Genomic DNA, 24,392 nt, shown 5'->3' on the forward strand with positions numbered 1-24,392 from the left:
CTACCACGTCATGTCTGAGGTGAACTCTCTAATTTTGTGCCCTGTCAGCTTTGAGACACCATAAATACTGTCCCAGTCCAGGTGCCAGATGGAACAAGACTGTCTGGGTTCAAATATTGACCCAAGAACTGTGCTACTCCAGACACATCACTTCACATCTCCCATCTATAAGATCATAATTATACCTACTTCGTGGGTTGTCACGGGAATTAAGTGAGTTACTAGATGCATTTTGGCATTTGTCCCCAGCACTTTGTAAGCATATGTGTCACCTCTTCTCACTATTGATATAACCATTATTGCCTCTGTCCCCTTTCCTACACTCATGTCTAGCCCTCTGGTCCAAGTTGAGTCCCTCATTGTTCCTTAAAACTGGGATACCACTGATACAGTACCAATGCCCGCTCCTCAGTCTTTCTCTGAAGCTAGCCTCTCCTAGAGCCAGGCGCTCTTCCCTCCACTCCAGCTCTATACCGTAACATTCTCCGGCAGGGCTGATAGGCCATGGCCCAAAGATAGCAGCAGAGCCCCAAGTATGGCTTGCCAGCGTGAGAAGTCATCACTCCTCAAGCAGCTTTGGCCCCACCTCTCTACAACCCAACCCCTTCAAGTCCGGTTTTGTCCATTCCCTTATCTCTTCCCACGTGCCAGGACCAGCCAATGGGAGGAGGCAGGTGGAGCTCTCTGTCAGTGCACAGACCAGGAAGGCAACAACATGGTGACAGTGATGGCAGCCACTGTCTCAGAACCGCACTTGCCTGTCTGAAAGTCTGAAGCACCAAGCTTTTGGAGAGCTTGTGCGGTCCTGAGAAGTTTGGCGTTCGGATAGCAAGGGTTAGTGATGCTCAAATAATCCAAACTCTGGATAAGCTGGAACTCGGAACCACTTCTGGTCCTAGGCATGTTAGATAAAAGCGAGGATGAAGCAGGAGACCCTGCTAGAGCGCTGCCCAGGAGAACCAGCATCATCTCGTCCCTAGCACCTCTGAGTGTCATGGGAATGGTGACCAGCCTCCTGGAAAGGTTTCGTGTCTAAGCCCCTGTCTGTCTCCTTCCCACCCTCCCCGATGCATTCTCTACACATCTTTCTGATGACTCCAGGGAACAGCTGGGCTGCTGTTTTAAGTTTTAAATTTATTTTATTAATTATTACTGTTATATGGGGGAGCGAGGTGCATGCCATAGCAGAGAACAGTGCTGCGGTCACTTCTCTCTCCCTGTGCATGTATTCCAGGGATCTAACTGTGTCATTAGGCTTATGTCATCAGGTTGCAGGAACCGTTTCCCACTGAGCGGTCTTGCCATCCCCCTGAGGTTCTTATCATGGAGAAGAAAGAAAGGAGGTCCCTGCCTTCCTTCCTCTAACCTTCCACTAAGCTTGGCCTCAGAGTCCATGATTCATCTTCCCAAAGGCCCTGCCAGGTGTTGGTGGGGCTCTGCCACAGCCCCTCTCTTCTTCCCTGGTTTGTCTCCTTCATCTTTTGAGTCAGATACCTGCAGTCTTTCCTCCTTGGCACAGGTCTCAACCACCCCTCCTTGGGTCACATGAGTAGAATGGATTCTAACTGCCCTGGAGACACCCCCTCCCGCATCAGCTGTGGGTCTGAGGAGCTGGTGAGGGAAAGAAATGGCCCAGGATGATATCTCTGCACCAAGAAGGCACCTGCTGCCTCTGGGGAGAGTCAGCCCCAGACCTTGTGTCTGACAGTTTCCCAGCAGTTTGAGCAAGAGGAGATGAAAGTCATTGCATAGAGAGGCAGGTGGCGAAGCTGGAAGATCATTCATAGGGTACAGGGGGGCTGAAGGAACGATGACATCGTACTGACAGGGAAATTGAAGACCAAGTGCCTGGGCCAAAGCAAGCAGTCCCAAGCACAGCTGTGTCTCTTCAGTTCGACTCCTTAACCTCTCTGGACCTTTCTCCCCATAAAACACTAACTCACCTTTGCCTCCTTGGGAGGTGTGAGAATCAAGCAAGAGCGTGAATGAAGGCCTTCGGGAGGGGCAGAGTATTGGTGCAGTTAGGCTGTGACTAGTGTAAAGCAGGTATGACTTTGGTCAACCACCAGAAAGAACTTCCCCACCTGAATCAGAGCACAAGAGTAAAGCTGTCGGCTCTGAAGACCCATTGGGTGTGTAGAGACAGTGCTAATTCAGGCCTCCGTTTCCCCATCTGAGAAAAGTAGCTGCATTGGCTATCTTATAGGATCACTGTTGTTCAGTGGCTGGGACCTTTGAGGTCTGTGAGCATGCCTCCCGTTAGCTGCTTTGCGTGACTGACTGGCACCATGGCTCCTGACAGGCAGGCTGGGTGGGAAGAGTCCTGGCTTAGGAACCACACAGGCCTGGCTTGCAGTCTGCCACTTAGCAGCTGTGTGGCATTGGGCATGTTATTCCACTTCTCTGGTCAGCTCCTCAGCCATCAGTCAAGGATGATAAACCTACTTTGTGGGGTTACGGGGAGATCAGATGAGACAACACCAACATATACAGGGAAATGCAGTTTCGCTTTTCCACCCACAAGTGGGAAATTCCTCTGAGATACCCCCAGCTCTCCCTACACCCTCTCACCCAGCACTTTCCTTGTCTCTCCCTCGGCCCGGCTTCCCCCATGCCACCTGTTTGAGCTGTCAGACACTTAGTCACAGCAATGATGGTCAGGAATCTTCTTGCCTTTTCCTGCGAGGGCTAGGGACAGCTCCATTAGGAATTCCTGGGGTCCCTTACCCCTCCCTTCCACTCAGACCTGTGCCCCTGCCCTCCCAGTTCCCAGGACCCCTTAATACCCATGAACCCATTCAACACTTCAGTCTTGGTTGTGTGATGGGCCAGGTTGCCCGAGCAACAGCACTACTTATTTTGGGATGGATCAGTAAGCCTTTCAAAGGGTTCCAGCCAGACTCTGAGGAGTGAAAGGTAGGAAGGGGGAGCAGATGAGGGTGAAGTCGCAACCACCATGAGACAGAGAGAGCCCTCTGAACAAGGCCTGGGACTAGGGCTTCAGTAGCTGACCTAAAGCCCACACTCAAAACTACAGGGTGTTCAGCAGGCTGGCTGTCCCTGGAGTCACCTCCCTGGAGGACTTAGCGTCTCAATATTTCCACTCTGACCTCTAGTGTGTTTGGGCTGGTGAGCCGTGTCTTCACCTGAAACATAGGAATGCCACCTCCCAGCGTGGAAGACTCGCGAGGACAGTGTGCCAAGTGCTTCTGAGAGTCAGCCCAAGGCAAAGTACATCCTGAGGAGGATGCAGGGTAGAGGGTAGGGCAGCAGGCTGTAGGAGCTTGGGGTTCTGGACACATGTGTGCCTTGTGAAATGAGAACTTGGAGACAGTCCCTACCAAGCTGCTGTCTTTGAGGGTTGCCTGGTGGGGTGGGGGGCATGGCAGAGGCAGAGTCCCAAACCTGGAGTCCCAGATGTTGTCTTGTCCCATGGCCCTGGACATTCATGGCTCATTGAGCACCCAGCAGGAAGGGCTGTCCTTTGAATTCAGCTTCACTATAGCAACCCTCCCCTCAGGCACCGCCCTCTGGAGCCTAATTAGGCTTTCACCCCCCCCCCCACTGTGTCTGCCCTGTGCCATGGGCAGACTCCCCAGCATTTTGGGCCAATTGCTTGTTTACGAGCCCAGCCCATCTGTCTTGGGAAGAGGCCCAGAGGCACAGCCAGTGAGCAAGCAAGCCCTTCCCACCCCGGAGCCAGAACTTGGTGGCCAAAACCGGTGCTGCTCTCACAAGCGCTCTGCTTGTTAGTGTGGAGTGAAGTGTCCCACTCAGCTGTGGATCATTTTTTCCCCCAGGTTTGGGACCTTCTCGCCACTTGGCAAGCTTCGTGGCTTCATCCAGCCTGGCATAGTGACAAGATCATGCACTCTGCTAAGCTTTCTGAAGGATCAAATGAGCTTTTCATCAGCTTCCATTTAAAAAGTCGGTCCCTTCCCTGTCCCTCCCCCCACCCCCGGAGACCTCCATGCCCCCTCCAGACACATTGGCCTGGGGCAGCGGGGACTTGGAGGATGTGGCTGTTAACACTGCTCTCTGAGGATCTTCACTAGACTTGAGTGACAGTGGTGGCAGCGAGGGAGCGCACAGTCACTGGCCTCCTCTGGATCAAGTCCAGGCAGGGTTGGCTCTAGTGGGTACTGGGAGAAGAGGGGAAGGGAAACGAATATGCTGGGTGTTTAAATCAGCTCATTGGTCTCTTCCATCCTGGCAGTGACCATGGGCAGAGGATAGGGAGTTGGAGCTGAGTGTCTTCATGCTACAGGTGAGGGGTGCAGGCTCCTCCAGAGGAGAGGAGACAGGAGAGAACCCTGCCACCATCCCCAGCTTGTTGGAATAGAATTTAAACACTGGTTCCACTGGGACCCAGCAATGGCTCCGCCCTGCACCACAGCGCCCTCTGCTGGCACGGGAGTATGCAGGCTAAATGGCCTGGGTGTGCTTCCTCAGATGGGGTCTCCGCATCTTGCTCCGAGAGCAGTAAAGGCAAAGGGGGTGATTTAGGAACCCAGTAATTCTTACTCAGCGCACCCCTCCCAGCCCTGTATCCCGGCAGACGAGCCAAGCTGCCATCTGGTGCCATGAGAGGGCAAGATTAATAAAGCTGTCTGGCCCAGGCGGGAGCCTGCTGAGGAAAGCCCTGGGGCACTGCATAACCTCAGCCCCATCCCTACCCTCTCTGGGCCTAGGGGCTCCCATCTGTCAGGGGATGGCAGGGCTGGGTCCTGCCCCTACAGCTTCCAGCTGGCTCAGGGGAGGGGCTGAGCATCTTTCCCAGGCTTTGTGCTTGGCTGCACAGCTCAGGCCAGGGATGTTGGGGACGAAGGCATGGCTCCTCCTCTCTCAGGGCTGTATCTGCCTCCATGTCCCATGGACACTATTTTGCCAGGAACTCTGGTTTTCATTTCTGTGTCTGGGTCAGACATACCTCACGAAGCAGGTCGGCGAACTCAGGCAACTTGGTTATCATCTCTGAGCCCCCATTTTCTCACCTGTAAGAGTGGATGCTGGGACCCACAACCTAGGTAAATATTTAATAAGAGAACACAGGAGAAGGCTGAGCAGAGCCGGGGGCTTGGTAAATGCTTTATCTTATAGTTTCTATTAATTGACACAGTATTGGAGCAATTAATTTGAATATGGGGCCACTTAGGGCAAAGCCATTTGTACCCATGCCAACCATGTACTGAATCCACGGTCCTCCCCACACCAGTGATTCGGGTCAGACATCCGTTTACTCCCGATGTGTGCTAACACTGAGAACCACAGTTCCTCCGCCTCCAAAGTCTTCCCTGTACTCTGGCACTGTTGATTTTTTCGGCCACCTTTGGTTTCAAAGCGGATCATTGCAGTTCTCAGAGTGACTATTCCAGGTCTAAAGCGACTTGATAAGGTGGGGCTGCCCCAGGCTCTGAAGCAGCAGTGATGAAATGAATGGAGTCATGTTTCCAGGCAGACGGGAGCCGAACTGTGGGACAGGTTCTCCAGAAGAACAGAGAGGAAAAGAAGTCGGGTAGCAGAGGGTTTCAGCCTCAAAGACTGGAAGCCCTATGTGCCAGATGACAGCATGCTCCTCGGTGAGGAGATAAGTGCTGGCCACCCAGTCCTCCCAGACAACCCATATTCCCAATGCCCAGCAGCTGTATTCAGAGGAAAGTGGTGCGTGACAGAATTAAGACCAGGGCCTGGGATGATAGACGAGTGTGATGGTGCTGGACCAGGGCTGGAATCAGGGACGGGGAAGAAGAGGGCTTGGAAAACCATGGCCCAGCCCTGCTCCCCCAAGTCCCATGACTAAGCATGGATTAGCTGCAGAACCACATCTCGTGAATGACCCTAGAGCTGTGACAAATCGGGTGGCTTCATCTTGTTCAGTGAACTATCCCTGTATGAAGATCTTGGTCTTGTCAGACCTGGATGCCCTGTCCTCTACCCCTCCAAGAGTTCTTTCCCTTTTTTACTGAGTCCTGCCAAGGCATAATACATAGACCCTTCCCTCCTGCCAGGGCCGATTTGGGGGGAATCCTCACCAGACAGACCAGGTAGGATGACAAACAAAGGGATATATGGATGGATGGATGGATGGATGGATGGATGGATGGATGGATGGATGGACAGACGGAGTATATAAATGAATGGAAGTTGAGTAGATGAGTGGGTGGATAGATGGATGGATGGATGGACAAATGGATGGGTAAATAGATACCTGAATGGCTAAGTAGATAAAAGTATGAGTGAATTGGTAGGTGGATAGATGGATGGATGGGTAGGTGGATGGATGGATGGATGGATGGATGGATGGATGGATGGATGGATGGATGGTAGGTGGATAGATGGATGGGTGGGTAGGTGGATAGATGGATGGGTGGGTAGGTGGATGGATGGGTGGGTGAGTAGATGAATGGAGTGGGTAGATAGGTGGATGGATGGATAGATGAATGGGTAGGGGGATGGGTGGGTATTTACGTGGATAGGTGGATAGGTGAATGTATGAATGGATAGATGGATGGGTGGATAGATGGGTTGATGGATGGGGTGGGTATGTAGGTGGATGGGTGGGTGGGTGGATGGATGGATAGATGGATGGATGGATGGATGGATGGATGGATGGATGGATGGATGGATGGGTTGATGGATGGGGTGGTATGTAGGTGGATGGGTGGGTGGATGGATGGATGGATGGATGGGTGGATGGATGGGTGGATGGGGTGGGTAGGTAGGTTGATGGATGGACAGATGGATAGACAGATGAATCAGTTAATCAGCAGATTAGTAAAAGAAGAGACAGTAGAAAGGAAAATCTGTCACTGTCCCCAAGTGGGTTTCACTTGAGGGAGAGCATCTGAGTAAGTGTTTTGAGACCTTTAAATTCTCTCATCTCCCCTGAGAAAGATCCTCAACCCAAGTTCTGCCAGTAGACCTTCTCCTGGGTCTGTTCTCTAACACAGCCTAAAGCAGGTCTGGGCTACAGAACTTCCCACACATGTGACCAGCACAAACCTCCACAGAGTAAGACAAATTTTTTTTGTACTGCTGGGAGCTGACTTTCTTGAGGAAACTTCTAGCAAATCTTCATGCAGAACCAAGAAAGGCTCCCTGCGTCAAGCTTATCCCTGATGGTAGCCTGTGGTTGCTGGGAAGGGCTTGGTTGCATGGTCCTCGGCAGAGGTGTAACAGATGCCCATGTGACATCAGATGAATGGTGACCCAACCCTGTCACCTCATGGCTGCACTTATAAAGACCATGGCAGAAACTACATGAAGACATGGCTCCCGTGCAGCCAGCAGGGTACTGGGGACTGCTGTGTAGGCAGGAGATACCCAGTGCAGCCTTTCCCAGCTGGCATCCCCACATCCCAACAGCTTTTCATTAGTGCCATGAGCCAGTTAGCAAGTCATTGCCTGTGTGCACATCAGGAGCTCTGCACTCATTGTGCCTCAGTGCCCAATATCATGTGACAGTAAACTCTGTCTTCTAGGGCAAGCTGGGCTGATGCGAGGCACACCTAAGACTCTCTGACTAGGAGACTTCATCCTGCTGGTTCCTGGAGAGCTGCCCAGGTGACACTTCTGCTCCCTGACATTGACCCCCACTCTGACTATGTTCAATCTGTGTATCCTTTTATACCCCACATTGATCACTCTCTATCACCTGTCCCCTCCATTTCTCTCTTGCATATGGGTCTCTGTTTCTGAGCTTCTGACTCTGCCATTTTGTCTTTTATTTCTCTTTCCCACCACGATTCATTCACTCATTGATGAAGTTGTGTTAACTGACGCCACTGTGCTGGTCCGTCCTGGTCACTGGAAGCATCTCAGTGAACACATTGGTCATAGCTCTTGGGGAAACATGTCTCACTGAGCTCCATGTGTACTCCTGAATAACCACACAGCACCTACAGCAGGTGGTACCCATAGGGTGCTGGGCTGCCCCAGCCAGGGTCCTTCACTGGCTGGCTACATGTCATTGGCCACATTAATACTTCTCAACTCTTTGGGAAGAATAACTTTCAGTGATGTGTTAGTGACGTAAGGTATTCCAGGCCAATCCTAAGTCAACACTTGGTGTCAGACATAAGTACCTCTCAAAGCTCTGAACTTTTATTTTACTTGAAGCAGTAAGTTACATTTCATGCAGCTGTAAGCATAGGACTCTCAGAGGCTTGGGAAAGAGGTCTCTGGGCAACAGGTCCAGGCTGCTGCTCCTGTATCCCTAGGTAGTCTTGTGAAAAGACATGAGGAGGCAGCTCCCAGCCTGCTCTCCACTGCACTTCCCCTGTCCTACACCCCCAGTGAAGAAGTTGGGTTCACAGCAGGTCAGGTTGGCCCTGGATGCTGGCCCTGTTTCCATGCTTCCCAGCCAGGATTGAAGGACTTAATCTACGTAATAGCCTGCCTTTATCAAACATCCGTCATTCTCCTGTGCAGTCTGTAAACAGGTTTCCTCTCAAGGGAACGTGTCTGCTCCCAATCCAAGACTGGCCCATAAGCCTGCTGGGGATGAAGGGGAGTCCTGGGATCAGGAGTGGGGTAGTGGGGGTAGGGTGGAGAGTACTGAAAATAACTAGGGTTTCCTGGCCTCAGGGACCCGGTTAGAGAACTGCTGTGGAAACCCCTATCCCGTTAAATGTCCCCTTTCCCCAACCGGGGTTGCTGCGGCAGGTCCCAAGTGTTCAGGGGTTGTCTGTGCAAGAGAGAGGAGATGAATGGATGGAGCCATCAGATAGGTATGGAGCGGGGAGACCCTGCACGGGTTCAGTTTTTAAATCCTCTGTCTCTGCAAGTCTCCAGGGGCCTAGCATTTCAGGGCCATTTGAGGTCAAGACACTAAAGCAAAACTCCACGGAGACTGTGTGATTTGGCCAACCCTGAAGGTGGTAGGTTTGGTCTGTCCTCCCAGCCTTCGTTACAACTGCTCTCCATATCCTGTGGGCTTAGTGGAGTGAGAACTGCCACAGAGGGCCTTACACTCCATGGACAGTCTCTTCCTTGTCACCTCGTGTGTGTGTGTGTGTGTGTGTGTGTGTGTGTGTGTGTGTGTGTGTGTAGTATATGCAGTATGCAATGTGTCTGTGTGAAGTGTAGTGTGTGGTATGCACTTCAGAGGACGGTGACAGACAGGAGACAGGGAACTAGAGAATGAGAGCTAAGGCTCCAGATTGAAAAACTCCAGCTGTCCTTGCCCGGTGCTGACCCAACAAGAAGCAAATCTTTGCCCTTGAGAGAGGAATTGTTACTGGGTCTCCTGGCTGAGGCTGGGCCGGGCTCCAGCTGGAGGAATCTGAGTGTCTCCAGCTGAAGAATTGATTGGCCTTGTGTTTTCTAGGTGGAACACCATGGAAGGCGACTGTCTGAGCTGCATGAAGTATCTGATGTTTGTTTTCAATTTCTTCATATTTGTAAGTGACCCTGGGTCTCTACTGGGTGTCCCCTAGTCGTCCCCTAGGTCTCTGGTCTCTGCTGGTGACAAGCCTCCCCTCCTCCCTAAAATGTCCACAGGAAGCTGATTACCCAGAGGTAGATGAGTCTGGCCAGTACGCTTCCTGGGAGGCCTGGCACTGACTGCCCTAATCCTGAGTCCCAACCGCTATTCCCTTCACAGCAGACATTTCAGCCAGGCCCTGAGATGGACAGCCTCTGGCCAAGGATAGGCTAGAGGGACCAGGGCTCATTTACAACTCACGTTCAGGGCCTAGAACCCACATAAAAAGCCAGGGGCTTTGCCTAAGCTAACACTGTCAAAAACAGTGTGGACGGCTCCTGGGGAACAGCACTGGGATTGACTGGTGGCCTGCACATGCACACACGTGCACACATATGTATGTGCACCTGCTTACCACGCCCCCCAACACACACACAATCTAGCAGTGACCTCAGAGCTGTTCAGGCCAGCCTTGTGGGAGCCTCTTAGGGGAGCCTGCCTTGACACCACAGCTCTACAACTGGAAGCACACTTCATCACTCTGAACCTCAGCATCTTCATCTCTCTTTGTTTGATTGTTCTATTTTTTTTTAAGACAGGGTTTCAACCAAAGGTGATGGTGCACGCCTTTAATCCGAGCATTCAGGAGGTAGAGGCAGGCTGGTCTCCGTGAGTTCAAGGCCAGCCTGGTCTACAGATGGAGTTCTAGGGTTGGCCCCATGGCTACTGAGAAACCCTGTCTTAAATAAAAACAAAAAACTGAAGACAGTGTAGCCCTGACTGTGCTGGACCAGGCTGGTTTAAACTCAGAGATCCTCTGCCTCCTGAGAGCTGGGATTAAAGGCCTGCACCATCACTGCCTGTCTGTGTCTTCATCTCTCAATGACTCACCAAAACAGGCTTTTTGAAAATTTATCAAGATAGACAACAAGGTGACTAGAATGTAGCCAGAACAGAACAAGTTTGTCCATATCCTCCACACTACATCCTGGTTATGAAGGGGCAGAGGTGCTGGCATCAGGAAACATTGTCCATGCTAGCAGCCCACCAAATTCCCTACTCGGCCCCTTCCAATAACAGACCCCCCCCCCCACACACACACACACACTCTTCTTGGGCCTCCATGGACTTCCCTGACAAGCCCCGGCCCACTAGCTCAGGCACCACGGCTGGTGGCTGTGGCAGGCTGTCTGCACTTCCGCTTGTCCAATTTCACATCTTTTTGTGTTTCCCTGGAACTTGCTTCCTGGACTTTGGAGCTAGGCAGCCTACAGACCAAATGGCATTCTCCTAGCTGGGGACCCCAGCCCGTTTTTCTTGTGCCTGGACCCTCCTAATCAACTCTCATCGGGTGACTATTTAACTCCAAAGCCACCCACAGTGATGAGAGGAGCAGACCTTACTGGAGGATTTGTGGGGAAACTGAGGCAAACAATAGGATGCAACAATCAGCGCTGGCCTCTCTTCCAGCCTGCTCTCTCCTCCTCCAGTCTCTCCACCCACCCGACCTGATGCACCTGCCAATGGTCTTCACCCAGCTTTCCTGCTCTGCCCATGGCTTCTAGACCTGCTGAGTCAGCCAGGGCCAGCAGTGATCCCAGCTACCTACCATTCTTCACCTGTGCCACCAGGAACATCGGGCCCTGTTAGACCCCAGAATCAGTGCAAACCAGTTCCGCACACAGCAGCCCCACTTCCAGTGCTGTCCATTCTCGAGAGAAATGGAATGCCCTGCCCACTGGAGTCTGCTGTGTCTGCTCCGTGGGGCTGCTGTGGCAGGTGGGAATTCAAGCTGCTGGTTAACCATGAGGGTGCTGATACTCAGAAAGAGTCGGCCACTTACTTGAAGTCACACAGCTAATAAACAGCAGCCACAGCCCCTGCTTCAGCTTAAGCAGCTCCTCTCCCAAGATAAGCAAGGCATGGAGAGAGATGGGCCATGCAAAGACATCAGTGAGAGGCTGTGGGAGTGCAGCTGGGCGGTGGTGGCGCATGCCTTTAATCCCAGCACTTGGGAACAGAGGCAGGTGAGTCTCTATGAGTTCGAGGCCAGTCTGGCCTGTAGAGTGAGTTCCAGGACAACTAAGGCTGCATACACACAGAGAAACCCTGTCTCCAAGAAAAGGGGGAGTTAACTGACCAACTGGTGTGGCCACTGTGAGCCACCCTCGCTGTGAGCGTCACCCTCTCAGCTTGTCTGTGGAGGTTTGTTCCGTGTCAGGGAGATCTAAGCTGCAGTCTTAACTCTGCCATGAACTTGAAAGGTGACCTTTTGCAAGTCGTTGACCTCCCCTGGGCCACAGTGTGGAAACCTCACAAACTTGGAGCTGTGACATTTAAGAAGCACATGAAAGTCACAAATAAACACTATGTGGCACAGTCTGAAGTACCACACAGGTCAGAAATAGAGGGTGTGAGCCACACTGAAGGCCAAGGAGCCACAGGCCACTTTGAGTCCCACAGAGATCCTGCCCAACACTGCAGGCCGCAGAGCTTCAGACCCAGGCCTCACTGAGGGAAGGGTGTGGAAGAAACATCTAACTGCATTGTCTGCCCTCTTTTCTCCATGCCTGCCTGTGGACAGCTGGGAGGAGCCTGCCTGCTGGGCGTAGGCATCTGGGTCCTCGTGGATCCGACTGGCTTCCGGGAGATTGTGGCTACCAACCCCCTGCTGACCATGGGTGCCTACATCGTCCTGGCTATGGGAGGCCTGCTGTTTCTTCTGGGCTTCCTGGGCTGCTGCGGTGCTGTCCGAGAGAACAGGTGTCTGCTGCTGTTTGTGAGTGACCCGTCCCTCACCCCAATCTACCTTTGGCTACTGTGGGAGGGACAGAGGCTGCTGAGTCCCAAGCCCAGCCTGGTTTCAGAAACTAGAAAGTTCTCCCCACCTCTGTGACTGTCATCATTAAGGCCAGTGGGTCCTGGGATCTGGGGATGTAACTCAGTGGTAGAGAACCAGTATCCACCCACGAAGCCCTGGGTTCAATCCCCAGCCCACTGATTGTGGTCAACGGTCTGGAAACCCTGAGATGTCCAGTTACTTAACCTTAGCGCTGCAGAAGGTTGATGCTGAGGCTGTTGCTGAAGCATGGGAGTGTTGTCTCACCCTTGGGTAAGGTCTAAGGTCAGGACGCCGTCCCAGAGTCCCTTTCCAGAAACATGAAACAGAGACCAGAAGAAAGGTTGAGAGAGCTTTGAATTTGGCAGAAGTAGGAGGACACACCTTGGCGGTGTGAGAGAATGAAGAACCTGGTTCCTCAAATAGTGGTCCAGGGAGGTGGGCGTGAAAACTGAGTTCTGCCCAGGATGATACCTGAGCTTTTGACATGACAACTGCTCTCCACTTCCCTAGACCATGGGAAAACTAACTAACCCCTTTCTGTTTAACTTTGGGTCTCGTAAGTCTGTTCCCAGTAGCCCCTGACCCAAGACGGCTGTTAAGGACAGGCGATAACTAACTCTACTGTCGCAGAGATACCTCTTAGCTGTGAGGCAGGAAAGCCAGGAAAGCTTCGGTAACTGTATCTATCATCAGTTTACATCTTAACTTTGTGACCAGTGGAGAGGACCACGCTGTTCTGGTTCATTCATGGCTCAGCAGTGACAGAGTGGTTTAAGGACCGCAGTTTGGTGGGATGCTAGTGTCCTCCTCTCCCCAGGTCTAACTCCTTGCCATCCCAACACACAGAGTGATCCTGTGATTCCCTGACTCCCCTACCCCGCCTCAGGAAGTCAAGCCAGTGCCCTTGGCCACTTCACTTGGCTGTGTTCATGCTCAAGAAGTTGCCCCGGTTCTGAGCTTAGTGGACTGACCTCCAGGAGCAAGGCAGTCCCTGAGCTTTGCTGCCCCAGCTCCTAAGCCTGCTATCTGCATGGGGCCTCTGCTCACAGTTCTTAGAGAGGCCTTGGCTTCTTGAGTCTAAACAGTCAGGCTTCTCTGGGTCCAGTCCACTGCTGTTGGCTGTGATAGTCTCCTTCCTCCTAAGCCCCATCTGTACACCCTTAGTAATGAAGCCACGCTGGCTGTTGGACAGATCACGTGCCCTGCAGCTCTCCGAAGCTGCTTGTGAGCTCTTCGAGTTTGTTACTTTTCTCATGGCTATGACAAATTGCCTGGCAAAAGCAACTTCGGAAAGGAATGGTTTCTTCTGGCTCAGTTCAGAGGTGCAATCTATCAAGGCGGAGAAGGCACGGTGGCAGAAGCTTGAGGCAGCTGGGTCACATTGTCTCTGCAGTCAGGAAGCAGAGAGAGGCGTGCTGGTGCTCAGCTCACTTTCTCCTCTTGATTCATCCCGAGATTTCAGCCCATGGAGAGGTGATGCTTAAGTCTAAGGCACGTTTTCCCTCTGTGCTTAACTTCCTCTTAGGCATGGCCAGAGGCTTATCTCCTCGGTAACTCTAGATCCTGTCAAGTTGACGATCCATGTTAACCATCATAGTCTTCTACTCCTGCTTTGGGGGTACCCTTGCAGCTCCCTTGCTGCTAGAGATAGGTCAGGGACATGGAGTAGCTGTCCCCTCCCTCATGCCCAAGCTGTGAGAGGTGACCTAGTCACTGAGGATGTTCTAGACAGGAGGCAAACCTAGTTGCGAGTGTGCACCCTGATCTGTGCCCCATCTGGTTTTTCAGCCTCTCAGCACAGCGGTTTTGACTGTCAAGGGACCACCTAGCTTTGCTGGAGGCTGAAGCTCTCTAGACCAAGCAGCAGCAGAAGGTGTTTCTCTGGATTCTCCTGGGCTCTGGAGAGGTGGACTCACTGTCCTTGATGGGTGGCTTTCTCTCCCAGGAGCTTCTGTGGGCCTGGGGCCAAGAGAACTTCAATGTTGAGCCCAGCCCTGCTGCAGGGCTCCTGCTTAGGGGTTAATATGTACCTCAAACCTGCATAGACTCTTTGTGCATACTTAGAAGGCAGGCAATTCAGTGATAGGGTGGGCTGAAGGACTTCCTTGTGGGGACCTGTGGAGGGTTTGTAACACACTATGGACCGAAGCCCAGGGCAAATAGCAGGCTCAGGAGCTGGGGCTGGAAACACTGGTCAATGTCTCACTCCTGGAGGACAGGCCACTAGTTTTAGACCCCCAGGGGGATTCCCTGAGCATGGACACAGTCAAGTGTGCAGAGATCAAAGGCTCTGCCTTGCTAGTGGTGAAACTGTCTTTGCTACAGACAGCGGCAGCAGGCACGCTAGAGGAAGACATCTGGCCGGGGGCTCCTCCCAGATTTACACACCCCCGTGTGGCTCATTCCTACCATAGCTATGTGTGCCACCTCCCAGGGAGGAAGTGCAATGGCCTGTGACATGAGCGGCAGGGGAGCTGTAGGTCCTTTTCATTCTCAGAGCAGAACACTGGCCAGCTTTACTGGGAGAGACAAAAAGACCTGCAGGAACCCCCTAGTGGAATGTCCCTCCCACATCAGTCAGCTCCTGGGTGCAGCAGCTCTAGCTGGGGAGCCAAGGGCTTTAGGAAGGACCTGGTCTCAGTGTGTGAGGACCCGTTTGTGCTGCTCCCAGGCAGGTGCCCAGAGGGTCCCACAGCCCTACCACAGAGAGGCTTGCACATCCATGTTCACTGCTGCTCTGTTCACAATAGCCAGGAAATAGAAGAGTGGATAATGAAAATGGGATGCATAGGCACAACGGAATTTTATTTAGCCATAAAGAAAAATGAAATTTATTAAATTTGCAGGCAAAATGGGTGGAACTGGAAAATATTCCATTAAGTAAGGTAACTCAAGCACAGAAAGACAAATAGCTCATGTTCTTTCTCATGCAGATCCAAACTTCTAATTCTTATTTATGTGTATTTATTTATGTGGGAATAAGTACTTCTTAGAGGCCAGAAAACTAGCAAGGGGCCCAAGAGAGGAAAAACAGAGGCTTTAAGAGAGGGAATGGGAAGATACCAGAATATATATGATAAGAAAAGTGAATTAGGTGTGCTAAGAAGGAAGGGGTGAGGAGATGGGGAGATGAGGGAGTACATAGAAGGAGCAACCAAAACTAACGAGGTGTGAAAATGCCATAAAGGAACTCGCTACTTTGTATGCTAATTGAAATACATATACAAACAGGCACACATAAGAAGAGGGTTTGTGAACCCTGCATGGTGCTATCCACCTGTAATCCCAGCATAAAGGAGGCTAATGCAGAACTGTTGTGAGATCAAGGCCAGCCAGGGCTGCAGTGTTAGATTCTGTCTCAATAAAAGAGAGAGAGGGGAAAGAAAAAAGATGCGGAAAGCAGGTCGTTCCTTCCCCTCCTCACTTTGACCCCCAGGGACGCGTCTCTGTTAATGGGTCCATCCCTGCAGCCAAGCCCGGAAGGCAGCCTGTGCTCTTGACTGAGAGCAGTCTGGGCTCTGCTGCTTTGCCAGCCTCAGCTAAGTGTGCCCTGCACCCTGCCAGCCTGCACCCCGCCAGCTGGAGAGGAGAATGGGGCATTTGTTTTCCATCAAGTCGAGGAGAAGGTTGAGAGCTGGGACAGGCTGAATCAGCCTAGTCCCCTTAGGACAGCTAAGAGCTGTCCCAGCCAGGTCCTCACTGGCCCTCTCTGTCTCCACATGGACCCCTCCACTCCGCCTCTCTGTTTCCTGCTCACCCAGCTCCCAGGTCCAGTTCACACAAGCCTAAAGTCAGTGTGGACCAGAGGCAGAGCAGAATACTCAGACTGCTGCCATCCAACCCAAAATAGATCTTTACAGGCCAAAATCGTACACAAGAGGGCTACACTAGAGTTGTGGGCGTGTGTGTAGGCAGAGACTGCTCATTCATTTCCTGGTCACCCAAACCCGAGATAATCACACAGAAACTATATAAATTGCAATACTGTATGTCCAATAGCTTAAGTGTATTTCTAGCTAGCTCTTACATCTTAAATTAACCCATTTCTATTATTTTATATTTTAACACTAGACTCATGGTTTACCAGTAAGGTTTCCAGGGCATCTGTCTCCTTCGGCAGCTACATGGCATCTCTCTGATTCCACCTTCTCTCCATATATTTCTGCTCAGATTTCCCGCCTGGCTTTACTCTATTAAGCCATTGGCCAAAACAACTTCTTTAATAACCACTGGCAATAAAACATATTCATAGCATATAGAGGGGAATCCCACATCAATGTGTGTACGTTCTAAGTATGTGCATGTATGTGTGAGTACACATGAATGTGTGCTGGGTGTACATGCATGGTATGTGGTACCCTGTATGGTTTGTTACAGGTGCATGTGTACATATTATGTGTGCATTTATATTTCACCATGTGTATATGATGTGTGTACCTGGGCTGTGTGTTTGGTGGGTTATGTAGTAGTATGTGAGTTGTATACAAACACATGTATAGGGGGCGTGCATGTGGTAGGGTGATGTTGAGGAGGCACTGATGCTTTAAGAAGCTTTTCTGTGCTTCTAAGCAGGGCCTTATGTAAGCCCGGGCTGCTATGGGAATGAGGATAATAATGTTGAGCTTCTGATCCTCCCACCCCTCACCAAGTACCAGGATTACATGTGTGCCCCCAGGCCCAGTTCATGCAATTCTGGGGTTCCAGTCCACAACTTAATATGCTAGGCAAGCATCTGCCTCCTGAGCTACAGTCCCTACTGCAAGGCTTTCTGGAAGGTTCCAACCAGTGTCTTTCCCAACTAAAGCTGGCCAGTGTGGTTGCTGCTGTAGAAGAGGGCCACTGAGTCAGACCCTGGTGGCCTCTTGGGGCTCCCTGGAGGCTTTAAACTTCCTCCTTAACCTGGTTGTCTGAACAGGAAAAAAAACATGGCTTTAGCCATTCTGGGACCCTGATCCCAAGGTCTGCAGCAATGAGGCCTAGATACAGAGCAAACCCTGCCTGGTTCTGGGGCTAAGAACCCCAAGTCTAAGGATACTTGGCCCTGTGACTAGTCACCTAATGACTAACCTAGCTAACAATGGCAGCACATGTGTGGGTCAGTGTCCCCAATACTAGCTCTTGCCATGCCTCTATCAAGGGTCTATCCTGGCCATTTCCTGTGTGTCTCCTCTGAATGTCACAAGAAACCCTATGTCCAACTTACCTAAAGATTCTAATTTTAACAAGGGTGGGGAGAGGAAAGAGAAGGGAGGGGAGGAGAGTGAGTGTATTTAGCAATTACCTTAGCTGTACTATGTGGAACTTGGTGATTGTTTATTAGGAAGGAGAACCAGGACATTCATCATGGGGAAGAGCACCCAGGCTTAACAGAGGTGGGAATCAAAGGGCGGGTGTTCCCTGGGAGGGTATCCTAGCCCTGTAAACAGAGACTGCTCTGTCATTTCCTGTCTGCCCTGACCCAGATAATCACACAGAAACTATATTAACTATAACAGTGTTTGGCCAATGTCTCGTGTGTATTTCCAGCTAGCTCTTATATCTTAAATTAACCCATTTCTATTATTCTCTGTTATACTGGTAAAGTTTCCATGTCTGTCTTCTTTGACAGCTACATGGTGTCTCTTTGACTCCACCTACTCTCTCTCTTTATCTCTGTTCGTTTTTCCTACTTGGCTGTACTCTGCTAAGCCATTGGCTGAAACTTTATTCATTAACCAATAAACGCAACACATGTACAGAAGGACCTCCGACATCCTAGGCCCCCTGGGGAAAGTCCCAAGCAGTAAGAAGCTGTGGGAGCAGGAGGGAGTAACCCGGCTGGAGAAGCCCAGGGGGCTGGAAACAGCATTGCCTCTGGTGTTGCAACCTGAACTTTCCACTTGAAATTCACACCCTGTGCAGGGCAGATCTGCGAGTGGGAGCTCCCAGCCTCCCTGCCTCTGCTGCTCTTCCCCCTTTCCCAGACCAAGATTTGCCCCATTCATTCTTGGCCTCTCTCCTGAGGCTTGAGCAGCCCAGTCCAGGGTGAGCCTGTGTATGCCTTGTGTATGTTGGTTGGCCTGTCCATGCCAATATTATCTCAGCACAGGCACTCGATGGAAGCTTTGGGATGGAGGCGCAAGGAGGAGACAGATTAAAGATGTTGGTGAGCTTGAGCTTTGATATTTGGCTGTACAGCAAGAAGCCCCAAGCGGGAGAGGGTTGGGCTGAGGCTTTTCAGTCTTCACACCTTTGGGCCAGTCATCAACTCCCCAGCCCCAGCTTCCTCTTCTATGGACAAGGGAAAGCAATAGAGAAGAGCCATGGGGAAGACAGTGGCCATATATCCCAAGGCCATCTAAGATAGGCCTCCTGTCTTCAGACATTGCAATGACAGACCATTTGACAGGTCGATGGGTCTTTCTGTGTCTTACAGCTGTCCTTCATTCCTCCCAAAGTGACCCGTGCTCAACAGTTTGGGACCTCTGTGGGGAAGCTGTGTTAAGGCAGAAAAGTCACAGTGGGAACATGACTGGGGTCTCCCAGGATGAGGATAAAGTGACAGAGTTTCTGATGGGGAAGAACATATGAGAGAAACCCCCTCTGAGCCATTCACTGTGGCCCAGGGCATCCAGGAAGTCATGGGTTCTGAGCAAGAGGAAGATTCTACAGCTCATCCAAGTGGTCTGGGGACACTTCCACGGCATGGGGACATCTTCACTCCATTACATCATCGATCCTCATTACCAGCCCCGTGTTATTGGGAAATAGGGACCTGAGATTTCCTCAGGCTAAATCCAATACACCATCTCCTGGTCCAGTACCACCAGTATAGGCTGAGTGTGGCCAGGAGGATGGGATATAGGGACCAGCCCCTGTGTGTGCCCACTCACTGTGGATCCTCTGCTGGTGGTTCCAGCAAGGGGTGCGTATTGAGTTTTCTGAGCCAAGTCCAAAACAGTGTTGGTGAGGCCAGGGCCTGAGACACACAGCACATCACAGAATCGTCATGACAATCTGTCCATTTGTGAGGCCTCTCAGATGCTGGAGGAAGGCAGCCTGCAGTGAGCAGCAAAGTCCTACAGCAGGGATCTGCTGGGCGCTGGGCGGGGTGTCTCTGTTGATGCTATGATGTGAGAGGGCCTGCTGGGAGAGGTCAGGAAGGCCTCTCAGGAGTGAGGCTGGGGCTTAACTTTGCCACAAGGGACCACCCAGCACGGGAGGGCCCCACACCAGAGCATCCTGGTTCATCTGTGGAACATAGGAATTTAGTGAGTGGAGCAGACACGTCTCTGTGTTGAACATCAAACTCCCCTCCAAACCCCTCTCCCCTGGACTTTCTGGGAGTCCCACTACCTTCCTGACCATCTCACGCCTCTGTTTCAGCTGAAGATAATATGGCTTCCCTGCTTCCACTGAAGACAGCATGGCCTCACTATTTCCATGGCAACCAGAGGCACAGGGGCAGGAAAAAAGTGCCTTGAGGTTGACAGGGTGGGAAACCCAGCCTGGGATCCCCAAGAATTCAGGATCCCACAGCTTGGATAATTCATAAAGTGAAATGTCTCTAAAGGAAGCCCAAGCAGATTCCAGCAGCAGCAGCCTCCTCCTCCCAGGGCCCCCAGTTACACACGACACAAAGCAGCCTCTCTAGGTGACCATGTACTGGGAAGACAGATTTATTTGTCTGCATTGCTCGTATGTTTTATTGCAACTCTGCGGCTCCAAGGGTAGATCCTTGGTGTGTTTGTTATGAAAACAGTGATTTATGGCAGCGAAGGTCTGTCTTACAAGATGAGTGCGCTCCATCTATCACGGGATGGGAGGACAGTGCCCACGTGGGCCTCATGACTGCCCTCTCTCTGCAGTTTTTCATCTTTATCCTGGTCATCTTCCTGGTAGAGCTCTCAGCAGCCATCCTGGCCTTCATCTTCAGGGAACACGTATGTACCGCTCGGCTTTCCACCCTGCTACCCTCACTGCCCACTGAGCTCTGGGGGCCTCCTCAAAGAGCCTCTTAAAGCTAGCTGTCTCACGTCCAGTGAGTGACACAAGCCTAAACGTGGCCTGCACCCTGGAGAGGGCCAGAGCACCCCAGCCCAGTGAAGTCTCCTGCTGTAGGAGTATTTCCAGAAATCCTCACCCAGGGGTGCCTGTGGGTCCCCTCTCCAGCCTGGTTCTAGAATTTATATCCTACCCAGTGACAGCCTGTTCGTGGGTGACACATGGCCAGGAGGTTGGAGAACAACCTCGGTCTAGGCATATGGTATGCCAGGATAGGCTACCAGCCTCTCTGGTTAGCCTACCGCATGGGCTATTCATTCCAGAAACTTCCGTCAGCTCCTTATCCTGAGCCTAGTGGACAAGGCCTGGCACTACAGGTAGAAGGGCCTGACCTCCAACTAGGAGGGCAGGAAGGATAAAATGTATGGGCTGGCCTGGGACAAGGAGCCAGCCTGAGAAAGCTGCTGAAAACAGAGACTTTGAGGACATAGCTGGGAGCTATGGGTAATCAAAGTCTCCCTCTTTACCCATACTTGGCTTTATGAAGGTTGGGCCTGGTACCTGTTCATTCTGAAGGATGGGATGACAATTGTCTCCCCTCCCCCACCTCCCCATCCTCATCCTCTGAGAGGAGCCGCAAAGCTGAGCAGGGGTCCCAGTATGTTCCATCTTGGGGTTAGCCGAGGCCTGCGTATGCAGACATCCTTGTCACAACAGTGGCCTGTGATGACACAGCAAGGCCCCAAACCTTGGGAAGGGGTTCCTGCCTAAAATGAACAACTTAGGATGACCTGGGAGGCCAGGCTGAGAAGATTCAGCTCCTTATCCTCTGTCCCCAGCTCACCCGTGAGTTCTTCACCAGGGAGCTCACCAAGCACTACCAGGGCAACAATGACACGGACGTGTTCTCTGCCACCTGGAATTCGGTCATGATCACAGTGAGTGCCCTTCCCATGCCATCCTGGGATGCATGAGAATTCAAAGCCATCATGTTGACAGGGAGGTCGACCTCTAGAGTTCTCCCATTCCCCTGCCTGACCAGACATCAACAATCAATCAAGAATCAACGATCCCTCTCTTGATCTGTGAATCATTGTGTGTGAAGCACGCTAAGCTGTCACAGCTAGCCACTCACAGTACAGACTCTACACAGAATCTCTTCACTGCCCCTGACTTAAGGCCTCAAGCCATAGCCATTGCCATTGGTCACTGATGTTAATAATAATCAATACAGGGGCTGGAAGATGGTTGAGTCTGTAAGCGCTTGCTGTGCTGTCACGAGAACCTGAGTTCCATCCCCAACACCCATGTAAAAAGCCGGCTGTTAGGATGTATGCTCATAGTGCCAACACTGGGAGGAGGGGTGGAGACAGGAGAGACAGGGGCTACTGGCCAGTCAGTCTAGCCTAATCTGAGCCCCAGGTCCTGGGAAAGCTCCCCTCTCAAAAAAAAAAAAAATAATAATAATAATAAGATGAAGTTGGGTGGTGGTGGTGCAAGCTTTTCATTCCAACACTCAGGAGGCAGAGGCAGGCAGATTTCTGAGTTCAAAGCCTACAGAGCGAGTTCCAGGACAGCCAGAGCTACACAGAGAAACCCTGTTACAAACAAAATAAAAAAGGACAGCACCTGAATAATGACATCTGAGATTGTCTTCTGGCTTCCATGCATACATATACATGCTCCCCCCCCACACACACACATACTTCTACACATGAGCAAATATATACGTGCCAAATGTAACAATAATAATTAACATATGATGTGAAATCATAGCAACTGTACATGAAATGCTTACCAGGTGCTGGGGTGGTAAGGGATACACTGCCATGTTCTTCTTATAAAGAGTACCCTGAAGCAGAGAGACAGTGGGCATCACCACTGTCACACAGAGGGCAGAGGGAACTGGGCCCTGGCAGAGGCTGATGTCCCCTCTGGTCCAGCTCTAGCTCCCACTCTCGGTTCTCTTCTAGTTTGGCTGCTGTGGGGTCAATGGGCCCGAAGATTTCAAGACGGCCTCAGTATTTCGGCTGCTGACACTGGACAGTGAGGAGATGCCCACGGCTTGCTGCCGGAGGGAACCCCAGACTCGTGATGGGGTACTGCTGAGCAAGGAGGAGTGCCAGCTGGGGAGGAGTCCATTCATAAACAAACAGGTACGGCCCTGTTTCCAGCCGGGAGACACTCCACAAACAGGGCAAAGCTGGGGGGAAGCAATGTCTGCCCAGAGGGTCTGAAGGTGGTGGCAGATTTTAGACAATTCTGGCTATGGCATAGGCTCCTACTCATGCTTCTGAGATCCAAGGAGGTGGGGGGAGGATCACATGGACAGGGAATGAATTGGGTTCAGGCTGGGGTGGGAATTTAGGATATCGTTCCAAGGTGAGTTTTCCAAACTTCTGAGAACAAAAGTTGGGGCAAGGGGATGTTCCATAAGCATATACTCTACATATGAGGAAACTTACTCTGACCAGTTGGGGCATTCCTTGATCCCAGGGGAGCAGACTCTCATTGACCTGACCCTAGACGATCAGAGAAGTGTCTAGACATCTTTCTTCTCTTGTAATCTGAGGGTTTCATCTCAGCCTTGCTTTTCTTAGAAAACTAAGGTCCCAGCTTGGTCCCCTCAACAAGGAGCACAGCTCCACTTCACCCTTAGCCCCCTCCTTCCTGCTGACCAGAGGCCCTGACCTCCATAAAGAGAAGAGACAGAAAGAGTTGGGTAGAGCATGCAGGGAGGAAGGAGGCCATGAGGATGAGAACCACCCCTGGGTTTCTCCCCTGGCCAGACTTTGCTGGGAGAATTCCAAGTGCCAAGGAACTGGTGGAACACAAGAGACAAGGCCCCACTCCCATGGGGATCCGATCTGGGGGAAGTGGGAACTGGTGAACCATGAGCAGACGTGATCCTTGCCCACGGTGCTGGTTGCGAGATGACAGTTGGCTGAAGAAGTGCTGGAAGGTGCACAGGCTTGTCTTAAGGGTCTCAGAGTCCCAAGGAAGGGCATCGTGAGCTGAGACCTGATTCCACGACCTCAAGATGACACCAAGAACTCAGCTCTTGTCCCTGTACCTTGCCGGGATAGGCCAGAGCTCAGCTCCTCTGCTAGGCATTCTGTTCTCCTACCCCAGAGAAGAGACAGAAATAAAGATGGTGAGCACTGGGGAACGAATGCTATGGAGGGACAGGTCACTGAAGGTTCCGATCTCAGGTACCTGTGTGAAGAGCAAATGGGATTTGGGGAGCACCAAAGCTGTGGGGAGTCCACAGCTGACAGGTCTGAGCTGTTACCTATCCACTGAAAGCCAAGTCTGCTGACTCAAGTGCCCCCTTGCCCCTTTTCCTACTGGGGAAGAAAGTCCACCACAGCTCAGGAGTATGAGGCAGAAGCCTTGCCTCTCCTGCTTCCCCTCACAGGTCCTGGAATCACACATGTAGCTAAGGGGATATGAGCAAAGAACATTTGAGCAACTGAGTCACACCCTTATGAGAAAGTGTGACACCTCCACTTCCTTCAGAATGCAACCACCCAGGACCTTGCTGAGGACAGGGAGCTCTGGAGTGGCAGGAAGTCTACAAAGAAGGAGCAGAATTTCCAGAGAAGATGCACAGTTTCCTTACTGAAGGAGCTGCTGAGGGCTCAGGGGCCAGGCTCCTGCCCCCTCCCATTCTGATCTTTCTCCTGCAAGTTTCTGGTTTCTAGACACTTCCCCCATGAGTACACTCCTGCTGTCTCCTGGGCTGAGAACCACCATATTGATTTTCCGTCTCAGAGTCTCTCCGGGTTCAGTGGGGCCAGCTGTTGGGGCTGTTTCTTTCACTCACATCCCTTTGGAGCCATCTCTTCTGTTAGGAGCTTCCGCCAGGAGACCATCTCCAGTTGGGTTCTCTCAGAACTGCCTTCCACAAATCCCAGGACACATTTGTGACTGGCACAAGCCAGACTGCTAGAAGTTCCCTCAGGGATGTGGAGGTGGCTGGATCAGCACTCTGGCTGCCTTGGAGCTAGGAACTCAAGACAGTTCTGCATGAACATTGGTCCCAGGGAGGAAGGATGGTGTGATAGACTGGAGTGGCGGTGCGGTCATTTATTGGCCTCGTGACAAGTCTCAATGTGAGTGCAGGCTTGTGACAAAGGTATT

The 24,392-nt window shown here is 51.6% G+C and overlaps 1 protein-coding gene across 2 annotated transcripts in view; it reads left to right on the forward strand.

Moving 5' to 3' along the window:
- The window catches only part of Tspan18 (tetraspanin 18), a 72,722-nt gene that overhangs the window by 42,513 nt on the left and 5,817 nt on the right, over positions 1-24,392 (forward strand). Inside the window, exons 3-8 of one of the 2 annotated variants that reach the window (XM_057780572.1) lie at positions 7,482-7,563; positions 9,329-9,401; positions 12,009-12,203; positions 20,114-20,188; positions 21,089-21,187; positions 22,223-22,405. In XM_057780572.1, coding sequence (XP_057636555.1) covers positions 9,339-9,401; positions 12,009-12,203; positions 20,114-20,188; positions 21,089-21,187; positions 22,223-22,405 — 615 coding nt within the window. In that variant the 5' untranslated portion in view covers positions 7,482-7,563; positions 9,329-9,338. The remainder of the gene's footprint in view (positions 1-7,481; positions 7,564-9,328; positions 9,402-12,008; positions 12,204-20,113; positions 20,189-21,088; positions 21,188-22,222; positions 22,406-24,392) is intronic. The other variant, XM_057780571.1, reaches the window with a different exon arrangement.

The sequence above is a fragment of the Chionomys nivalis genome, chromosome 9 (assembly GCF_950005125.1).
Source record: "Chionomys nivalis chromosome 9, mChiNiv1.1, whole genome shotgun sequence".
In the NCBI taxonomy this organism is placed as follows: Eukaryota; Metazoa; Chordata; class Mammalia; order Rodentia; family Cricetidae; genus Chionomys; species Chionomys nivalis.